Here is a 19,436-nt window from a genome sequence, read left to right as displayed (position 1 = left end):
GAACAGCAGCTATTTCAGAACTTATTACTGTACAACTGAACATTGGAATAGTGCAGTACTGGTGTATATTGTGTATATGTGTATATTCAGAGTCAGTGTATATATGCATTGCTTTTTCTTCATATATATATATATATATATATATATATATATATAATTTTGTATTTAAATTCTATAAATTCTATAAGGGGGCTACACACTTAAGATTTCCACTCACTTTCCACCTGTGTAAATGTGATGTGACAGTAAACGTGATTTGATTTGATTCATGTCACCTATAGAAATGGAGTAGTTTCCACCAGGGACAGGGGAAGATGTCCTCTCCATGTATCAGTCCAGTTTGAAAGAAATTGCACCAGAAATAACCCGACACTAAAAATCCCCCAGTGTCTAATCTTAGCTAGCAAGACAACAATGTTTACTACGTTTTTGGAGGGTGTATGTGTGAAGGAGTGGGTGCTAAATTCACGCCATTGTTTTTAGCTCTGCAATGCACTTTTGTCCATTTTTAAGGGCAGTTTTTATTCCAGAAATGAAAGAAGCACAAAACCACATCCTTAAAAAAAAAAACAAGACTTTGTTGCAGATCTTAAAACAGTGGCCGAAGTCATCGTCCCCGCTGAATACAGCAGCACAGCGGGTTCAGCATGGCCGTGATGCCTGACCAGCGAAACACAACACATTGAAAACCTTGTGTCTCAAAAATGACAACTTTACAGGAGAAGGAAAAAACCTACTTTACTTTTAATTTAAGTAAATGGAACCAGAATTTTCTCCAAGTCATTTTGGGTCATTTCTTTCACTCCATTCATCATGAAATTAACGCACAATGTTAAGGACAACAGGTATTTTCCAATTGTATCAAAACTGAAAAACGTCAAAAATGGAGATACAGGGTTTTATTCTGACAGCAGTGATATGCTGGTTTTGTCAGATTTAGAGCATATAGATGTATATAGCATGTACATAACACAAGGTGGACCTCTAGTCTAAGGTTGGCTGTAATTTGAATTTGTAATCTGGCATCATCTGAGCTCATGAAGCCTCATGTGATAAGCCTGATAAAGTTCTCTTGGTTTTTAGCCTTTGAAATTTTTGGGCTGTATTATAAGCCTGAATTTGTTGGAATGGAGTGTCAAGGTGTTTGTTTACATGTACAAATGCAGCTCTGCAGTCATTCAAGTGTACATGCATAGATTAGCTACAAAGCTGAATTTGGTCTCATGCACGTACAAGTTTACTGCCAAGGCTTTTGATTATGTGGTCAAATCCAAATAAAAAAACAATCTATGTATTGGATACTTGTCCACAGGTGGTAAATGTTGAAGGTCAGCTGAAGTCCAGACTTGTAATGCCCAGGCTTGGCATGCAAACTTGGCTCTAAGTAGGACAGTCTCCATTTAATAAGGCAGAACTGCTCCATCAGCCTGTGGGCCATTATACTGTGTGTGCAGCTTTCTGGATCATGTATTTGATCGTCCCGGATGAGTGTGAGATGGAGAGAAAGATAGATGTAGCTAACATCAGACAGGAATGCAGCTCTGTTTCAGGATCTGCTCCAGTGTATGAGTGAATGTTGCTGTTACCAGGGAAATGTGGCCTATTTTCAGGCCTATGTGTAATTAATTGATGCTTCTCTCTAAAGCTACTGCATATAAGCGTATTATATATTCACACACAGCTCTGCTGAAAAGAAAAAGCAATAGAAACCAGTAAAAGTTTTCTTTGGTTCCTGGTGGTGTCCAATAGTCAGTAATGGTATTTTGTGTTTTCCTGATGGGTTTATATCACAGTGTAAATGGTTCAGATTGTTTAACCTGTGGTCTTTGAAAGATTCCAGATGCATTCGATCATTTCCTACTGCAGGGGACGCGACCCAAATATTAACAAGAGAAATTTTGTCCTTTTAACAAAAATCAAACCACCTTGGGAGCCACAGCATTTAATGTCCATTTATTGAAGTAACGTCTTGGTTGTGAATGTATCTCAGTATGTGCTGATGTACTAGTATAGGCTAAAAATATAATGTAAACAAAAACGCAGACTAACGTTGATCTGCTTTAAGCTTTAGCACAGCTGTAGCCGCTTTTCTCGCATCTCCGGCAGGAAACTTTTCCGCAAAAGTAGACCAGTGTCTTGTAAAATGTCTCAAAACTTTAAATTACTTACGAGGTTGAAGTCAGCTTCTCAGTCTCCAGCTTCTTGTTGGAATTTTCCTGTTCCACCTTAATTGGTGCAGCAGTTACAGTCTTCATTTAAGGAGGAACTGGAAAATTTGAGTGAGAAGCTGACTTGAGCTTCGTGACTTTTTAGTGTTTGGAGCTTTTCTCTGCAGATTAAACGTATCAGGAAACCAGCTGGAGTGCTTACAAATGCAAATAGGCCCATTCATCTCCAAATTATCGATGTTGGTCTTCAACCTTTCCCTTTGCCTTTTCGTTAGATATTAGCCAGGCGAGATTGTTGTCTGCATTGCTATGGTGACCAGCAGTCTGGCGCCTATCCCCCTACATTAAAGGGTGAAGTAGCAGCTCTAATAACTCCAGTGTTTAAGACAAACAGTGTTAGACTCCTGGTCTGGTGGCATCCCCCAGAAAAACTTGGTCTCTAATCCATCAGATCCTAATCCTAATGGTTATAATGATCTTTTTTCATTAGGGTGAGAAAATTAATTTTCATATCAATGGCTCTACATCTGACCAAAGCTTTGATTATTTGCAGGGATGTCATCTCTAAGTAAAGAAGTTGATTAATCAGTTGTTAGTTCTCTACTAAGGTTGTCAGTCACTTAATTGCATTTATTTATTTATATGTTGCTTTGTTTATTTATACAAGAGATCATTTACAGTCAGAACTGTAGATACACGTCCAAAAGGATCCAGGTGCCCCTTCTAAGTAGTGAATTAGTGTGTTGTGACTCTGCGTTGAGCTGCTAGCGAGCAATGGGGCCAATTGGGAGAGGAGTGAGAACCTCCTGCTGAGAAAACTGTTCACGGTTTTTCCGCCAAAATGACCGTGCACAGACAAAATGGACTGCTTTCTTCATATCAAATAATCATATATAACTGCAGCAATTAATTTAGAGTTAAAATGCAATTGCATTTTGTGGCTGCTGTGAAAAACGGGTAAGGGGCACAAATTGTCAGCAAGTTGTGCACACATAGCTTGTGTAATCTCAATAGAAAATCACTGACCAATAGAATGGGACACTCTGGAGCAGCCACACATGGGTCACCATGCGTAAAAGTAAAGCTACAGGGGTACAAAGCCTTCCAGCATTGGGCTGTGAAGCAGTGGAACTGAGTTCTCTGGAGTGATGGAGCTCCATCCAATGCCTTTGGGACGAGCTGATCATCCAACATCAGTTCCTGACCTCACTAATGCTCAATCAGATCCTCACAGCAATGTTCCAGTATCTATTGTAAAGCCTTCCCAGAAGAGTAGAGGCTGTTACTGCAGCGCAGCCTCATTATTAATACCCTTCATTTGAGGAGAAACAGGATGAAGTGGTGTTGTTAGGCCTTCTTTACGGAGAATGGGGAATGATAATTAGTCGACGTTTAGTTGAAAGTTCTTCATCTGGTGCAGCGCTGGTCTAGTTCCAACCAGTTATGTGTTTTTTCCAACTACAGTCTTTCTTTGGATGGAGGCAGTAGACGAGTAAGTGGGAGGAGATGGCCTATAAACCTGACAGTCTAGTTAGCTGTGATGCACTCTGAGGTTTGCTCTAATGGACTTATAATGGTCTGTTCGTTTCTCTGCGACTGTGTTGTTTGACCCGTGGTGGCGTATCCCCTCCATGGCCCCCCTCCTTCTTTTCTTTCTTCCACAACTAAAAGCTGCATGAATGTTTGATAGAGGGTTCAGATCTGACTTATGTAGGTCACGGCGAAGGCCTAGCAGGAACGTAGAGTTTTCAGGAAAGAACAAGTTGTTAAGAATTGTGCTGGTGCATTTTTGGCTTAGTATGGGTCAACGCTGATGGTCAATAATGAAAAATCATTCAACATGAACATTATTATTATTGTGGGTACTTTCAAATACTGTCACTGCATTTAAGTGGTGGTGGTGTGTCAGAGTCACTGCAGTGCTGAGAATGATCCACCAAATAGAACCTGCTCTGTGAGGGTCCGTGGGGGTCCTGACCACTGAAGAACAGGGTAACAGAGTATCAGAGAAACATTTACATTTATGGCACTTGGCTGACGCTCTTATCCAGAGCGACTTACAATTTGATTGCTTCACACGGGCAGGCGAAGGTGATGTTAGGAGTCTTGCCCAAGGACCCTTATTGGTATAGTGTAGGGTGCTTACCCAGGCGGGGGATTGAACCCCAGTCTACAGTGTAGAAGGCAGAGGTGCTACCCACTACACCAACCAACCACACCAGAAACAGATGGACTACAGTCTGTAACTGTAGAACAACAAAGACCAGCTATACAGTAAGTGGAGCTGATAAAGTGGACAGTGAGCGTAGAAACGAGGAGGTGGTCATGATGTTATAGGAATAAAAGTATATCTATTAGCATACTTACATGGAATATAACACAGGTTTGTTATATTTACATGAGATCAGGTTTTGCACAATAGCCAGAATCTGTTGATGCTGCTGTGACTTTGCCATCTTTTCGTTCACAGGTTTAACGAACTCCGCATTTGTGGCTCGCCTTGCTACTCTTTAGTATCTATTGCCGGGAAATCAGAACACTTTGTTGAGCTACAGCCGTGCGGAATGCGTCACGTGTTGTATTATCTTAACTTCTAGAGTTGATCCATTATCACCTCGTTACTGTTCTCCATCTTCCTTCCGCTGGAAAGAGCCTGATAAGAACAACGGCGGCTCAGCCTGATTAAGCCATAATGGTCCCGCACAGCAAGTGATGACATGGTCTCTCCCTTAGGTTGTTCCGAGGAAGTCCATTATGGCCTGTGTTGGAGAAGGGAAATGCATGCAAATGCTGAAAACGCCTTGCCTGACAGTCTTCTTAGATTTCAGGTTCTCTAGTGCCAGAATGTCCGGGCAAGGCGAGTTCATTTCTGTTGCATGTTTCATACACAAAGACTGTTTAATGTGCTTTACATAAATAAAAGAAAAATGAAAAAATAAAGGCAAAGCCTCACCGAATATGCTCTGTAAATCTTCAGATTATGTCATTTAGGATTCATTGAACCATTAAAACGAATTACTCTCTGTCTCAAGAACAAAATAGGGAATTCTTTGGGGATCCATCCCACAAGACACAAGCGCAACTGTTAAGTTCAGTCCACTGAATCTGGCTCTTATCATAGCAGTGATGCACAACTCCATGTTTTCCTCATTTATTTTTGACCGAGACCGAGTCAGAGCTGATGATAAAGGGATATGTCACATATTAAACCATCCTAAACATAGTTTACTCAATTTTTTTGGCTGATGATTAAGATTAAGTGACCCTTATTAGTCCCACAACAGGGAAAATTCACCTCCACATTTAACCCACACTAGGGGGCAGTGAGCACACTTGCCCGGGAGCGGTGGGCAGCCCAATCCGCAGCGCCCAGGGAGCAGTTGGAGGATAGGTGTCTTGCTCCAAGTGATATATTGATATAATAAAAATTCCTTGTTATACCCAGCATGTGAGGTAGCTTGTCAAATGATTACAGCTGACTAACCTGTTTCCACACAGGTTGCCGTCAGCCTATTGGACATGATAAGTGCCGGTAAACTGTAGTGAGAAATTACTTTACTTAAAATTGCATTACTGTTGTCATAATTTTTTGAAAAGGAACTCTTTTCAGATTCTTTAAAAAGGTGCCATTTTTCCATTGTGGAAAGCTGGATCTTACCTTCCGCTTTTCACGAGGCTGGATTGGCTTTGTATTCACCAGCTTTTCATTAAACCTCTCCTTTCCACCTTAAATGATGGTCCTTTTACCTTAATTGTGCACTGGTGTCAGAATGCAACTGTAGCATCATTTAACTTGGAATGGAAAATTTGGAAAAGAAGCTGGGAAAATAGAATTTAACTTTGGCTGCATCCTTACAGTGAAAGAACAGTTGAAGCATTTCGACTCTGAGAGGCAAAAGTCAGAAGTGTAGGAGACTTTGGGCAGCCCTGGACAAATGACACATTTTGTTGAATTATGAAGTAAAAAGAAATAAACAACAATGTTTTAAATGATATTCTTTCTGCAAAAATCATTCACGCTGCTGCAGCAGTACTTAGTATCATGTCATCTGCCAGACACAGCTTTCAGAAGCTTTTTGAATTTTGTGATGCGGTTGGATTGCTTCTAATGATTTATGCATGCAGATCATGTTTGTGCTAGCCATGCTGCGCAGTGGAACAGAGCATCACCACTCCTGTGTCAGCTAAACCTTCCTGCAGGTCCTTTGCTGTCATGTAGGGGTTTTGCTTTGCCTTTCTGGCCAGCTTACGTTCTACCTGAGAATTTTCATGGTGCTGCCGGTCTTGCCTTCACTTTACCTGCTTTGTAGGCATCAAATAATTAGGTTTCAGCTCCTCAGCCAGCTGCTTGGAGGAGCCCATGGAGTTTTGGCAAAAAGTTTGAAGAGTCAGAGAATTGTCATTCTAAAGGCAATTCTTAACCTGCTTAACTGGACCTAATAAATTAATTATGCCTAATGAGTTCATTAAGTTCTGAGGCTTTACATATGTAAGACTGTCCAAGCTTTTGCACGTTACAATTACTATTTTCTGTTTTTTTTTCTGTTTTAGTTACTCCATAATTGATTAACACTGAAAAATAATAGTTTAATAGCTGCTGCACAGTTTGTGTTCACTTCTTTTCAGTTCTAAAGTCAAGAAAGTGTGTCATTTGGCCAAGGTTGGCCAGGATGTGTCATGCTACACTATGTAGAATGTGTTGCACTTCATTCCTATACAAATTTAATGGAATAAAACTTTCAGCATCTTTTATGAATTTACCTCGGCTGGTACCTCAGCTCACTGACTCTTCACAAACTCAGTTTTTTTTGTGCTAAAAGACACTGGCTCCAACGTGTGGTGGTCTTAACTCTGAAAATTGTCAAGAATCCGCAAGAGTAGCACAGAATTTGGGGTTTACGATAGAAGAAATTTAAATAATACTAAATAAGAAACTGAAAACCACCATAGGGAAAGCCTCTGATTATGGTTAAGGATGGAGTTTTTCTCAATCAATCATGGTTCGGTCTCAGAGCAGAAGAATCAGGATGGGTGTGACTTCCAAGCAAGCTAAACAGGATGTTCCATCAGAGAGGGAAAGAAAGTTGGCTCATATTTTCTTTGAGAAGGTCTGGAAAAAGGAGGGAAGGCAAAAAGATGGTCATCAGTTGGGTAGCTGGAAGACCGAAAGATGGAACAGAAGCTGTGTAAAAAGCTCAATAACAATAACAAGCTGGTGCGTTAAGGACGATGAGCAGATAATATCATCAGTGGATCCATCTGAGCGCTTCGGTTTGAGTTGGTGGGATTTTACTGACCGGGTTATGACAATGGGAGTTAGACGAGACCAGTGCGGCGTGCCTAGGTCACTGAAGGAACCTGTGAAGGCCACTCCAAGCAGAACCCGTAAGCCAAAAAATTATCTAATGTCTCCTCTAATGTTCATACAAATGGTAAGAAACTATTTTAAGGAACATGTATTGTGGGTTTATTAGGGTGTTCTTCATTTAATAAAGCCCAAACTGGGCTCTTCTCAGTGCTTTTTCTGCTGTGCTTTAACCTTTAATCATTAGTATGTAATTGGACGTCCAATTAGTTGTAGTAATGCACGATGTACACTTTATTAAGACCTTGCTATGCATGAATTTATTCATGCATAATTGGCAGCATTCCATCCCAGCGGGTTCTAGATAGTCTCAAGTGGCTTCTGGAGTTCATTGCATTGGAAATAGAATTTAATAAATCACTAATAATTCAAGATATATAGTTCAAGTCTTATATTCTGAAACAGAGTTTTAGTAATCGCTAAATAAAGGCTGAACAAGTCAATTTGCGTCCCATATTTTAGAGTAAAGATCAGTTAATGACATTTTTTTCTATAAGAATTGGCTCTCTGAACACTTGTTTAATGATTTTTTTATTTTTTAATAAGTGATTAGAATATGTAATGGGTCTTAAAATGTTAGTGACTTATTAAACCCTTATTAGCTCTATAATAAACTCTAGAAGTCACCTGACACTGTATATATTGTTCATATAGTTATATATATACCTGTTATTGCACATTTACACATCGAATCTATCTATCTATCTATCTATCTATCTATCTATCTATCTATCTATATATCTATCTATCTATCTATCTGTCTGTCTGTCTGTCTGTCTGTCTGTCTGTCTGTCTATAGGAATCAAGCGTTGCTGATTGAACTCTAATGTGATATGTCTTTAGTAGATTACCCCTCATGCAGTGTTGATGTGTTTGTTACTCAGTGGTCTGGTGGACCCACCACTTTGTTTACTTAAATCAGTACGGTCATAACAATTAATGTAAAAAATACCAGATGTTTAAAATATCACAAGGGTCCAGCCTAGGGTTCTCCTTTAGCAGCTGTAGCCAGTCAGCAGCCTGTCCATGTTGTCCACCACTACTGTATAACAACACCAGCTCCTCAAACTGAAGGGACACAGCTCCTCCACACTTTTACTCCCCGCGGGTTCAGCCCAACACTATATGTGTAATATAAATGTGTGGGGGGTGAACAGAGTGAAGACGCTGAAAATGGGTTATTTTATATGTTCTTCACAGAAAATGAGCGAAGACCAAGAATGTGAAGCTGAAATAATAATCATCGTTTTTTTTTCTTTTGGTAAACATTGAAAATGGGTCTCACAGACCCAGGCACTACACAAGGGTTAAACCCACGCTCAATAATTTGCATAACACAGTCTTAACGAAGCGTTTATTGTGTATGATTGTAAGTAATAATTGGCGACAGACCAAGATCATTAATGAGGTCAGGTACTGATGTTGCATAGTTCTGGATCACTTCAGCTCATCCCAAAGGTATTTGATGGTGCTCCATCACTCCAGCAGTTCCACTGCCCCACAATTCGGGGGGGCTTTATACCCCTCTAGCCCATGCTTGGCATTGATCATGGTGACCTGTGTCATTCTATTGGTCAGAGCTTTTCTGTGGAGATTGTACAAATGGTGTGTTGGGCACCCACTCCTACCTCACAGTACTGAAGCCCTGCACTCGTTAATGTGCATTTTCTGGCACCTACTGTGAATAATTTCAGAGTGCTTTAATAAATTAGCATGTTTTCTTTGCCAGTTTGCAGTAACTTCACATATGAGGATGAAAGCTGTTTAGATCTTACCATTTTTTTTCGTTAAATAAACTACAAACCTGAAGAAACAATTTATAAGCTAGTTAGTTCTAACAAGTTAGAAGCCAAAGGCCGCACATGTGATGATATTATTATGAGCTCAGCACTCAAACTGCTGTTTAAACCACTTTTGGGCCAAACTGGCCTCAATATGTCCTTTTAAGAACAGTTTGGAATAGAAAACTGACCAGTCATTGATTAAAACCTGCTCGTCATGCGACGTAAGAGACTCTCTTTAACATGGAAGCTAAATATGTTCAACAGAGTAGCAACTAACTGGTGTTTACAGGCGTTTGTCCAGTATTGCAGAGCAGTACTTGCTGGCTAATCTCAAGAGTACAGCGTCTGGGCTCAGTCAGTGCCGCTGATGCGCTGTAGAGCAGTGAGTTAAGCAGTTGTCAGTAGGTGGAGCCGTTTCTCTAATCTGGACTGAGTTCTACACACTGTGTGAATAAAATGTGGAGACTCTTTTTGGAGATCAGAAGCGCTGCAAGTGTAATAATAACAACAACAACAACAACAATAATAATGATAATAATAATATTATTTTCTTTATTATTATCATCGCCATGTTCTTTTTGATTCATATGTTTCATGATAAAATATTTACAGAAAATATCACTGAACTAGGTTTGACTTAATTAAGTTTATGATGAAATGCACATTGACTGTTAAATACAACTATTGTTATCACTATTATTATATTATGATAATAATAGTAGTAGTAGTTCAAATGAATGAATCAATATGAAAATGACAAAAAATACTGATAATTAAAAAGAATTTTTAAATATAAGACAATAAAACGTGTCTCTGTAAAGGTGGTTATCCTGTTTCATTTGCTTAGTTATATAAATGAACAACAATGATGTGTACATAGCTTAACCATAACGCTTTACACAGTTATTGGCAGCAGTAAGTTAACTGAAAATAAAGCTGGAAATAACCGTGGAAATCATGTGTCGCATTAGAATCGAAGTAAATTCAGAGCATTTTTTCTGGACAGTTTGAATGGCAGGTTTCCGAGTGACCAGAACAGAACAGAGTAAAGCAGAGGAGTAATAATAAACATGACATGAAGATCGATGTCCAGTTATTTAAAACGATGCTGCCATGGCAACATCAGAGCTTTTGTGTGAGAGTGTGTGTGTGTGTGTGTGTGTGTGTGTGTGTGTGTGTGTGTGTGTGTGTGTGTGTGTTTAACATGGATGAAGGCATACATCAGCTCTTACAAAACGTCTGAGCTGTTTCCAAGGAAACGGACTACCTCATACGGTTTGCAGAGGTGTGTGTGTGTCTGTGTGTGTGTGTGTGTGTGTGTCTTAGTGTATAAAGACTGTTAGTGTGTGATGACAAAGTAGCACATACGAATGTGGTTACTTGTTTATTGTTATATCAGTGTCCGTTGGTCAGTGTAAAGCAGAATGGGCAGTACTGCCCTGTCAGACCTGCACAGATCTTATCACACTGCACCTACTTGTTCAGTTATTATATATATATATATATATATATATATATATATATATATATATATATAGCGTGGGTTATAGGAGGAAGTGTAACATCCCATATGAATGTTGAATGAATGCTCCCTGTTTCTACACTCTTATACTACACCACACCACCACCATGTCAGTGTTACTGCAGTGCTGAGAATGATCCACCACCCAAATAGTACCTGCTCTGTGAGGGTCCATGGGGGTCCTGACCACTGAAGAACAGGGTAACAGAGTATCAGAGAAACAGATGGACTACAGTCTGTAACTGTAGAACTACAGAGTGCAGCTATACAGTAAGTGGAGCTGATAAGATGGACAGTGAGCGTAGAAACGAGGAAGTGGCCAGTTGATTTGTTTAGATCTCATTTTTAAGTGTCAGAAAAAGTGTAAAGCGTATATTTAATAGAAAATTACACAGAAGCCTCAACCATAAAAATAATATAAACCCTTTCAGTGTTTAGTTTGTCCAGCTTCTGTTGGTTTTTCGTAGAAATCTGCAGGTATAATTTTCCACACCTGCAGAGTTCAGTCTTAGAAGCTGGTTGATCGTTTTCTGAAGTAATCAAACCCATTCAGTGGTGTTGAGATCTGGACTCGGGGGCGGTCAGTCCATCGTTCAGCTTCAATGTTTGATGTTTCCGTCTCCTTTTCTCAATGAGGTTCTTCTTGACAGCTACACATCCTTTCAGACCCACAGCGCTGTACTTGGTTTTCTAAGCCTAATCAGAACCGAACAGAGAGAAATTCCGTTCTGAAAAATTCCGCATGGAGCTTTTGTAAAAAGCAGTATCAAAATCAGCATTTTGTAGAAAAGGTCACACATACACACCCACTTATGTCCACTCCAGTGGTGTTACTCAAACTGAGCAAACACATCAGTGTTAACATCACTGCCCTTCTGTCTTCATCTGTTCCCGAGAGCCGTCCTGAATCTGACACACATACTTCTTTAGGCCTGGCCTGTGTGTGTGTGTGTGTTTCCCCTTTGGTTTGTGTTCTATTTCATGTTGACCAGTTTTAGAGGAGACCTCTGTCGGCAATGTGGCCAGCAAACAAAAGGGTAAGCAGATCAATGTGTATGTTTTGCATTCTGTACAGTTTGGCCTGGCTGATTAAAAGACTCAGGCAGACAGGCCAGGCAAATTACTTAAAGAGCTAAACAGTCAGAAAACCAATAATACTCAAGTAGTTTTAGTTAAATCCAGCTTCACTGACTCATTCTCAGTTGCCAGTTCTCAAGTTTCATAACCTCAAAGAACAAAGACTAAGTTTTAAAGGTACAGTGTGTAAGATTTAGCGGCATCTAGTGGCGAGGTCGCAGATTGCAACTGAATCCCCTTCCCTCACCCCTCCTCTTCCAAGCGTGTAGTATAAGTTACGGTGGCCGTCAGGTTTTCTGCCATTGCTTCTACATGTCTTTGCTTCTCTGACGGCGAGGATTTTTCTTCTGCTAAAATAAGTTTGATCCTCCATTTGTCAAAATTTGGGGTCTCAAACTTGTCACAACACAAAATGGTTAGCCAGCACCAGCATCAAGCACTGATTCTTCTTGTTTCTGTGCCTTCCACCCGGAGCCACAGCCCCACCAAATTCAAGCTGTCGCTTCAATGTAAAAATGTGAAGGGCGCCCTCTAGAGCCAGTGCTTGGTTTGTCCGTTCTGGTTTGCTGTAGAAACGTGGTGGTGCAGCATTACAGCTCTGTTGTAATGTATATATGGCGGCCTCTTATGCATATGTAGATATGATGAGGTCATGCTAAACTTATGAAAATACACTGATTCATAGTTGGTGTTCACATGGTGATTATATATATATATATATATATATATATATATATATATATATATATATATATATATATATATATACATATGTATTATACAGTATCTCACAAAAGTACACCCTTCACATTTCTGCACATATTTTATTCTATCTTTTCACAGGACGTCACTCTAGAAATGAAACTTGGATATAACTTAAAGTGGTCAGTGTGCAGCTTGTATAGCAGTGCAGATTTACTGTCCTCTGAAAAGAACAACACACAGACATTAATGTCTAAATAGCTGGCAACACAAGTGAGTCCACCTCACAGTGAACGTGTCCAAATTGTGCTCAAAGTGTCAATTTTTTGTGTGACCACCATTATTATCTAGCACCGCTTGAACCCTCTTGGGCATGGAATTCACCAGAGCTGCACAGGCTGCTACTGGAATCCTCCTCCACGATGACATCAATGGAATTGGTGGATGTTAGACACCTTGCGCTCCTCCTCCTTCTGCTTGAAGATGCCCCTCAAGGTGCTCAGTTGGGTTTAGGTCTGGAGACATACTTGGCCAGTCCATCACCTTTACCTTCAGCAAGGCAATAGTCATCTTGGAGGTGTGTTTGGGGTCGTTATCGAGTTGGAAAAGTGCTATACAGCACAGTTTCCGAAGGGATGGGATAGTGCTCTGCTTCAGAATCTCACAGGACTTCATCTCACTGGAATTCATGTGTCCCTCAGTGAACTGCAGGTCTCCAGTCCCGGCAGCACTCATGCAGCTCCAGGTCATGGTGCTACCACCACCATGCTTGACTGTAGGCAAGAGACAGTTGTCTTGGTACTCCTCACCAGAGCGCCACCACACATGCTGGACACCATCTGAGCCAAACAAACTTATCTTGGTCTCGTCAGACCACAGGACACTAGAGTGGACAGTAGATTAGGCAAAAAATAATAATAATAATAATATGATTAATATGTCTGGTTGTGTGACCTCACAAGGTAAAAAAGGTCACTTTTTATTGCAGGTAGACTAACACATTACTATCATGCTAAAGGTGAGGTCTGGATGCATTTTACATATTTTTGTTTACAAGTACAGCCAGTAATGCTGAAGTACATTTGCATAATTGGTAGTTATTGTTAGATTAGGACTGGTCTATAAGCAGAAACCTGCAGGGATACTTTTTCACCCCTCCAAAGTTCAGTCTTAGAAGCTGGTTCATGACTTTCTGAAGTAAGCAAACACATTCAGTGGTGTTGAGGTCTGGACTCTGGGGTGGTCAGTCCGACGTTCAGCTTCTTTGTTTGGTGTGTCCGTCTCCTTTTCTCAGTGAGGTTCTTCTTGATCAGCTACACGTCCTTTCAGACCCACAGCGCTGAGTGGTCTCCTCACAGTGGAAGGATGGACAGAAACACCTGTGGATGTTTTCAGATCTAAAGCAGTTTATTTCATCCGCTCTCTCAGAGATCAAAGCTTTCAGTGCTGTTTATCTGATGGGGGCGGTTTTGGTGTCGACCAGGTCTTCCAGGTGGTTGTTAGGAGCCCCATTTTCTCAGCAGCTTCTAATCATTTCTTGTACCTCAGAACTCCTGTTTTTTTCACATATTGTGCTGTTACATCCCCCATTCATTATGCACATGGATGGTCTTAGTTTTGCCTGCAAATGAAATAAATGAAAGATGCTGTGCACAGTAGTGTACGTAGTAATACCCTGAGCGTGTGTCGGCTATATATACTATGAGATTTGTGTGGTTTTCGTCTAGAAAAATTGAAGCCTGAGGCCAGTAGAGGTGTGTGGGATGTTTGTTCAGTTTGTAGATTCTCATTTGGACCTTGTTATTCCCTCCCACGCTCAATAACACACCTACACACACTCCAGATCAATGCACCGCTGAGACACACACACGCTCGGCCCTGTCAGTGTTCCAGGACTCCGTCTTTCAGTCTCTTTATAATCTGAACGCATTCACAGCAGCTTTACTCCCCCACTGTGTCCCTGGCACACAAACACATATGCATGCAGTCACACTATTACCAGTCTGTATGTGTGTGAGAGGCCTAGGTGAGATCAGCACCCACACATAGCATGTCCTTGTAAGGAGCTGCGTGTGTGGAAGAGGAGGTGGTTGAGTAGAAATGCTGCTTTGAGGGCTCTTCAGCGAGCGCTTGCATAAGGCCATATTAACTCATCACCCATTCACTGTTAATAGTGTTCAACACTGCTGTAGCACACGCTCACAATTGCCATTCACTGCAGTCTGGTTTAAAAGGGCAATTCTGGACTAAAGCTAAAGATTTTAGTGTTATTTGTTGTGTTATGCGCTGTTCTTTAAGTCAGCATTATAACCCTCAGCCTCATCAGTTTGATAGAATACATCATTTTCCAGTGGTGGACGAAGAACACAAACCATGTAGTTGAGTTAAAGTCGAGACACCCAAGGTAAAATATTCAACCAGTAAAAGTAGAAGTTCCTCCCTTTAGACCTCCACTTGAGTAAAAGTACTAAAGTATTTACCTTCAAATGTACTTAAGTATAAAGTAAAAGTACTAAAAGAGTAATTCTGGCTCTGATGTCCTGTTATCATTTTTATAACCAGACTGGCTTCATGAACTCATTTCAGGTGAAAGTCCTCCAGCGTCTCTCTTGGTAAACCAGTCTTTTAATAGAAGGTCATTAATTAGTGACGCTGACGTCTATTAAAATGATCAGAAGCACAAAACACTGAAGGTAAACAGGTTCCATCAGGGAGAACCGAGTGGCTCTGAAATCACTTTTTACACACAAGCAAAGTTTCAGTTTCAGATTTATTTACAACTTAGTTCCAAGTTTAAGTTGAATAAAAACTGGCTTTAAACTCAGGATCACAGATGAGCTCCTTTACTATGTTGATCTGTAGGCGTCTGTTCATAAACATAAACCAGCCCAAACTCATTTACTATAAAATGAAATGGTGTTTGTAGAAATTCAGAAAAAAGCCGCGTCAGTCTCGACTGCATATGTGGACATATTTCTATATTGAGCTCTATTTACACAAAGTTAGGTTAGTTCATCATTTATGTTGAACAGACTCTCCCAAAGTTTTACGCTGCTGCGCTGACGTTGAACCGCGTGCTGCACTGGGTCGGTATGACCGACAGGTCAAAACCAGCTCTAAACAAAGTGACCGCTGGGCCCTGATTGGTGCTCTGGCTTTGCGCTTCTTTCGTTTTGACATGTTACGTTTTTATACACACAGAAACCAAAAGGAACGACAGATTTCTCAAAATGTAGGAGGAAAAAGTCGGATATTAGACTCTGAAATGTAGTGGAGTGAAAGGAAAAAGTCGCCCAGAACGGAGAAACTTCAGTACAGATACACCAAAAATACTAAAGTAGAAACTAGAAACTAATTACATTTACTTTTTCCAGCACCTTTTCTGCTGGAAGTAGACGTTGCAGGTAGCGCTGCTTCCCCCAAAACAACAAGGCTGATGAGTGTAGTGAGCACAGCTCACTCAAGTATTTGAGTTTGAAGCAAAAACAACCTCATCCCAGTTTCAGAGGTTTGTCAGCTGGCGATGAGAAGAGGAACAATGAGTTTGTGCAGTTAAGAAAGGAGTAGACTTTGTCATACGGAGTAAAGCACCTCTGTGTCAGCTTTTCGCTGCTGCTGACTAAAGTTTACACTGACGTGCAGTTTGTGCTTTAAAGTTGCTGCTGCAGCCGCTTTCAGAGGAACAGTTTTCTCAGCGGGGACTAGATGTTCGGTAACTGGAGACGATAGTTGGGTGAAACGTCTGTAGTGGCGCTGTGGACCATGAGGACCAAACAAGCCCCCCTGCAAGCATGAGTGCATGATTAACTTATTCTTAGCGAGCTAACATGGCTAATCGAGCATTTTGGTTGTCGTTATTTTCACCTTTCCATCGATTTATCACGCTGAAGACGTTAGCTGATGCTATTGAAGGGTTTTTTCCACAAAGCCTTTATGTCTTTCATTTAGTTTGGACTCTCACATTGTTGGCAACTATGACAAAGTTACAGTGACACACCTTTGTGTGTTGAGCTAATGTAATATGAATGCCTGTGTTTCTGAGGTTAGTAACCGTCTGTAAGGCTATAGCGGAACATGTTGTAAAAAGGACCTATTGTTTACATGATTTCAGGATTTCAGTCGTTGGTGTTCTCCCAGCATGCATCATGTAAATAGCCTCTTATTTATAGAAGCTAGCTTCACTGTAAACTTGGTCGTTGAACGAAATAGTGTAGAAAACAGCAATTCTGTCTTTATTTAGCACAAAATGGACACCAAATACATTTTTTTACCCTTTGTTCCAGAAAAAAGAGGCCAACCCAGATAGTTTGCTTGGCTATGTGTAGCTTTTAGCTTCATCTTCATCCTCCTCAGTCATTTCTGTTGTTTGCGTGACGACAGATGTTTGAGTCAGTAGTGACGTTAGCTGGCTGGTGTCCTTCTGCGTTCACCCAACAGCTAACAGGAAAAAAAATTCAAAACAAACCCGAAGCTTTAGGTTTTTCAAAAGTTCCTCCTCTCTCCTCCGAGATCATCACAAGGTGTTTTCCAAGTCTTTAATCTGTCAGACGTGCTTAGGGGCAGTCGTGGGCTGGAGGTTAGGGAACCGGCCTTGTGACCGGAGGGTTGCTGGTTTGATCCCCAGAGCCGACAGTCCATGACTGAGGTGTCCTTGAGCAAGATACCTAACCCCCAACTGCTCCCCGGGCGCCATGGATAGGGCTGCCCACCGCTCTGGGCAAGTGTGCTCACTGCCCCCTAATGTGTGTGTGTGTCTTTTCACTAGTGTGCATGTGGTGTTTCACTTCACGGATGGGTTAAATGCAGAGGTGGAATTTCCCCGTTTGTGGGATTAAAATAGTATCACTTAACTTAGTGTCTTAAGTTTTGCGCTAGGAGGCTAATGTGGCTAAGGGGTAATAGAAGCTTCTAGCCTCCTAGCTTTGTGCAAAACGCATGCAAAACATCACACGTTTGCAGTTTGCACAGCTAAAAACTGTAGAAGCAGCTGTCTTGAAACCTCATAGCTTCAGAAGAAAGAAGACAGCAAACCTCTCTTGGCTCTGACTGTTATAATAAGATTTTTTAACCCAAATATTCCTCATTTAGCTAGCCGAACGTGACACAGGAAGAGCTCACAGAGGAGAAGTGTTTAGAACATGCACTGAAAAATACCAAAATCTGGAACAGGGTGGCAGAATCAGTCTTTTTAGTTGCTGTAATGCTTTTGGTAGACTTGATTCTCTTATTTCTAATTTCGGGCTAATGTTAATTTGTTCAGAATTTTTTTTTGCTGTTGTGATTGAAAGTATGTCTTGGTTGTCCACTGCTGTTTTCTGTGGTGGTTTTCCAGGTGTTTGCTATGTTCACTAGTACAACAGTATTTCTTAATTGTGTACCTCATGTAATGTACAGTACTGTAAAATTGTACCACTGAATCTGACGAACTTAGAGGGCAGTTCTGTGGATTTTACTATATTTACGCATAACTAATTCACTGAGACTTAAAGAGGGGCATTCAGAGTGGTTTGGTGTGAAACGCTCCGTTCTAGAAAAACCTGCGCAGTCAGAATTGTTCACAGTGGTGCTGATAGGAACCAGACGTCTGAAGACTTTAATGCCTCTTCGTAGAAATTTACATTGACGCATTGTTACACTGAGACAACGTTTTGGCCTAAGATGTATTTCTTAAAGCACATTCATAACAGAGAGATACATGCAAGGGGTTGTAAAGCCACATAGTCTCCAAGCAATTTTACCATCATCAGCACAATATATACAACTCAAGATGCGGGTAGGTTCACTGGTGGTTTTGGACATTAGATAAAATCTATATATTTGTGTTATAGACATTGTGACCCCTGGTTCCTATCACTGCTGTTATAAAGAATAGATTGGTTTATTCTGAATGTTCAGCCTCATGATGGCTTTTTTTTTTCTCATTTTTCTTCGTGTACCTCTGTGCCATGAGCGGATTAAAAAAAAATGGTTTAGGCCAAAACTTTATCCTAAACCATCATAAAACAATCTCAGGCATCAGGCAGTGAATTCATAACCAGTAGATGTAGTAACTTTCTGTGAGGGAGCTTTTAGAGGTGGACGTCTGGTTCCTATCACCACCACTGTGAACAATTCAGAACATTGCACAACAGACCACCCTGAATGGCTCTGTTTACATCTTAATGGATAAATTATGCAGAAATTTTAAAAACTGGGCTTGAATCGCCCTTTAATTTCAAAGTCATTATTAGTTGTTGTTGTCATATCAAAACCTCTTAACTTTTTTTTTATCGACACCATTTGTAAAGACCAGCTGTCCTGTCCACTGTTTGGTCATAAATGGCCTGTTAGAAATGAAAAAACCGTCAAACGTCACAAATATTTCTTTCCTTCATCTAAAAAGGTTAAGAGGTTTTGTTGCCACAGCGATGACATCCTAATTAAAATGAGTGCAGTTGACCACTGCTGTGTTTACTAAAGTCCTGCTCACTGTGTTTGTGTCTTTATATGTGTGTGTTTGTGTGTGTGTGTGTTGAGGTTGCATGGCAGCGTGGTCTGATCCGTGTGTCTCTGTGTGTCCTCTCTCTCCTGCAGTCACGCCCGAGGCCATCGGCTTCCTGTCTGCGGTTGGCGTCTTCGTCGTGCTGCTGGCCATCCTCTTCCTCTTCATCAACAAGAAGCTGTGCTTCGCTCGCGTGGGGGGGCTGCCCTGCTTCGAGCATTCTGGGCGGCGCAAGCGCAAAGACCGGGCTGGCATCCATCAGGGCCTGGGTGAGTGTAAAAAACCACTGAAACTTACTTGTTGTGGAGTCCGGGGGCGTCGCCTGGCCTGGAGTTCC

General features: G+C 40.9%; 1 protein-coding gene across 3 annotated transcripts in view; it reads left to right on the top strand.

The window, feature by feature from the left end:
• syt16 (synaptotagmin XVI) overlaps positions 1 to 19,436 on the top strand; it is a 48,530-nt gene that overhangs the window by 4,245 nt on the left and 24,849 nt on the right. For 2 of the 3 annotated variants that reach the window (XM_037538344.1, XM_017683381.2), the window contains exon 2: positions 19,135 to 19,368. In XM_037538344.1, the coding sequence (XP_037394241.1) occupies positions 19,135 to 19,368 (234 nt within the window). The remainder of the gene's footprint in view (positions 1 to 19,134; positions 19,369 to 19,436) is intronic. The other variant, XM_017683383.2, reaches the window with a different exon arrangement.

Source organism: Pygocentrus nattereri, chromosome 5, assembly GCF_015220715.1.
Source record: "Pygocentrus nattereri isolate fPygNat1 chromosome 5, fPygNat1.pri, whole genome shotgun sequence".
Taxonomy (NCBI): domain Eukaryota; kingdom Metazoa; phylum Chordata; class Actinopteri; order Characiformes; family Serrasalmidae; genus Pygocentrus; species Pygocentrus nattereri.
The sequence above is the reverse complement of the archived record's forward strand: the minus strand, read 5'-3'. Positions and strand labels throughout refer to the sequence as shown.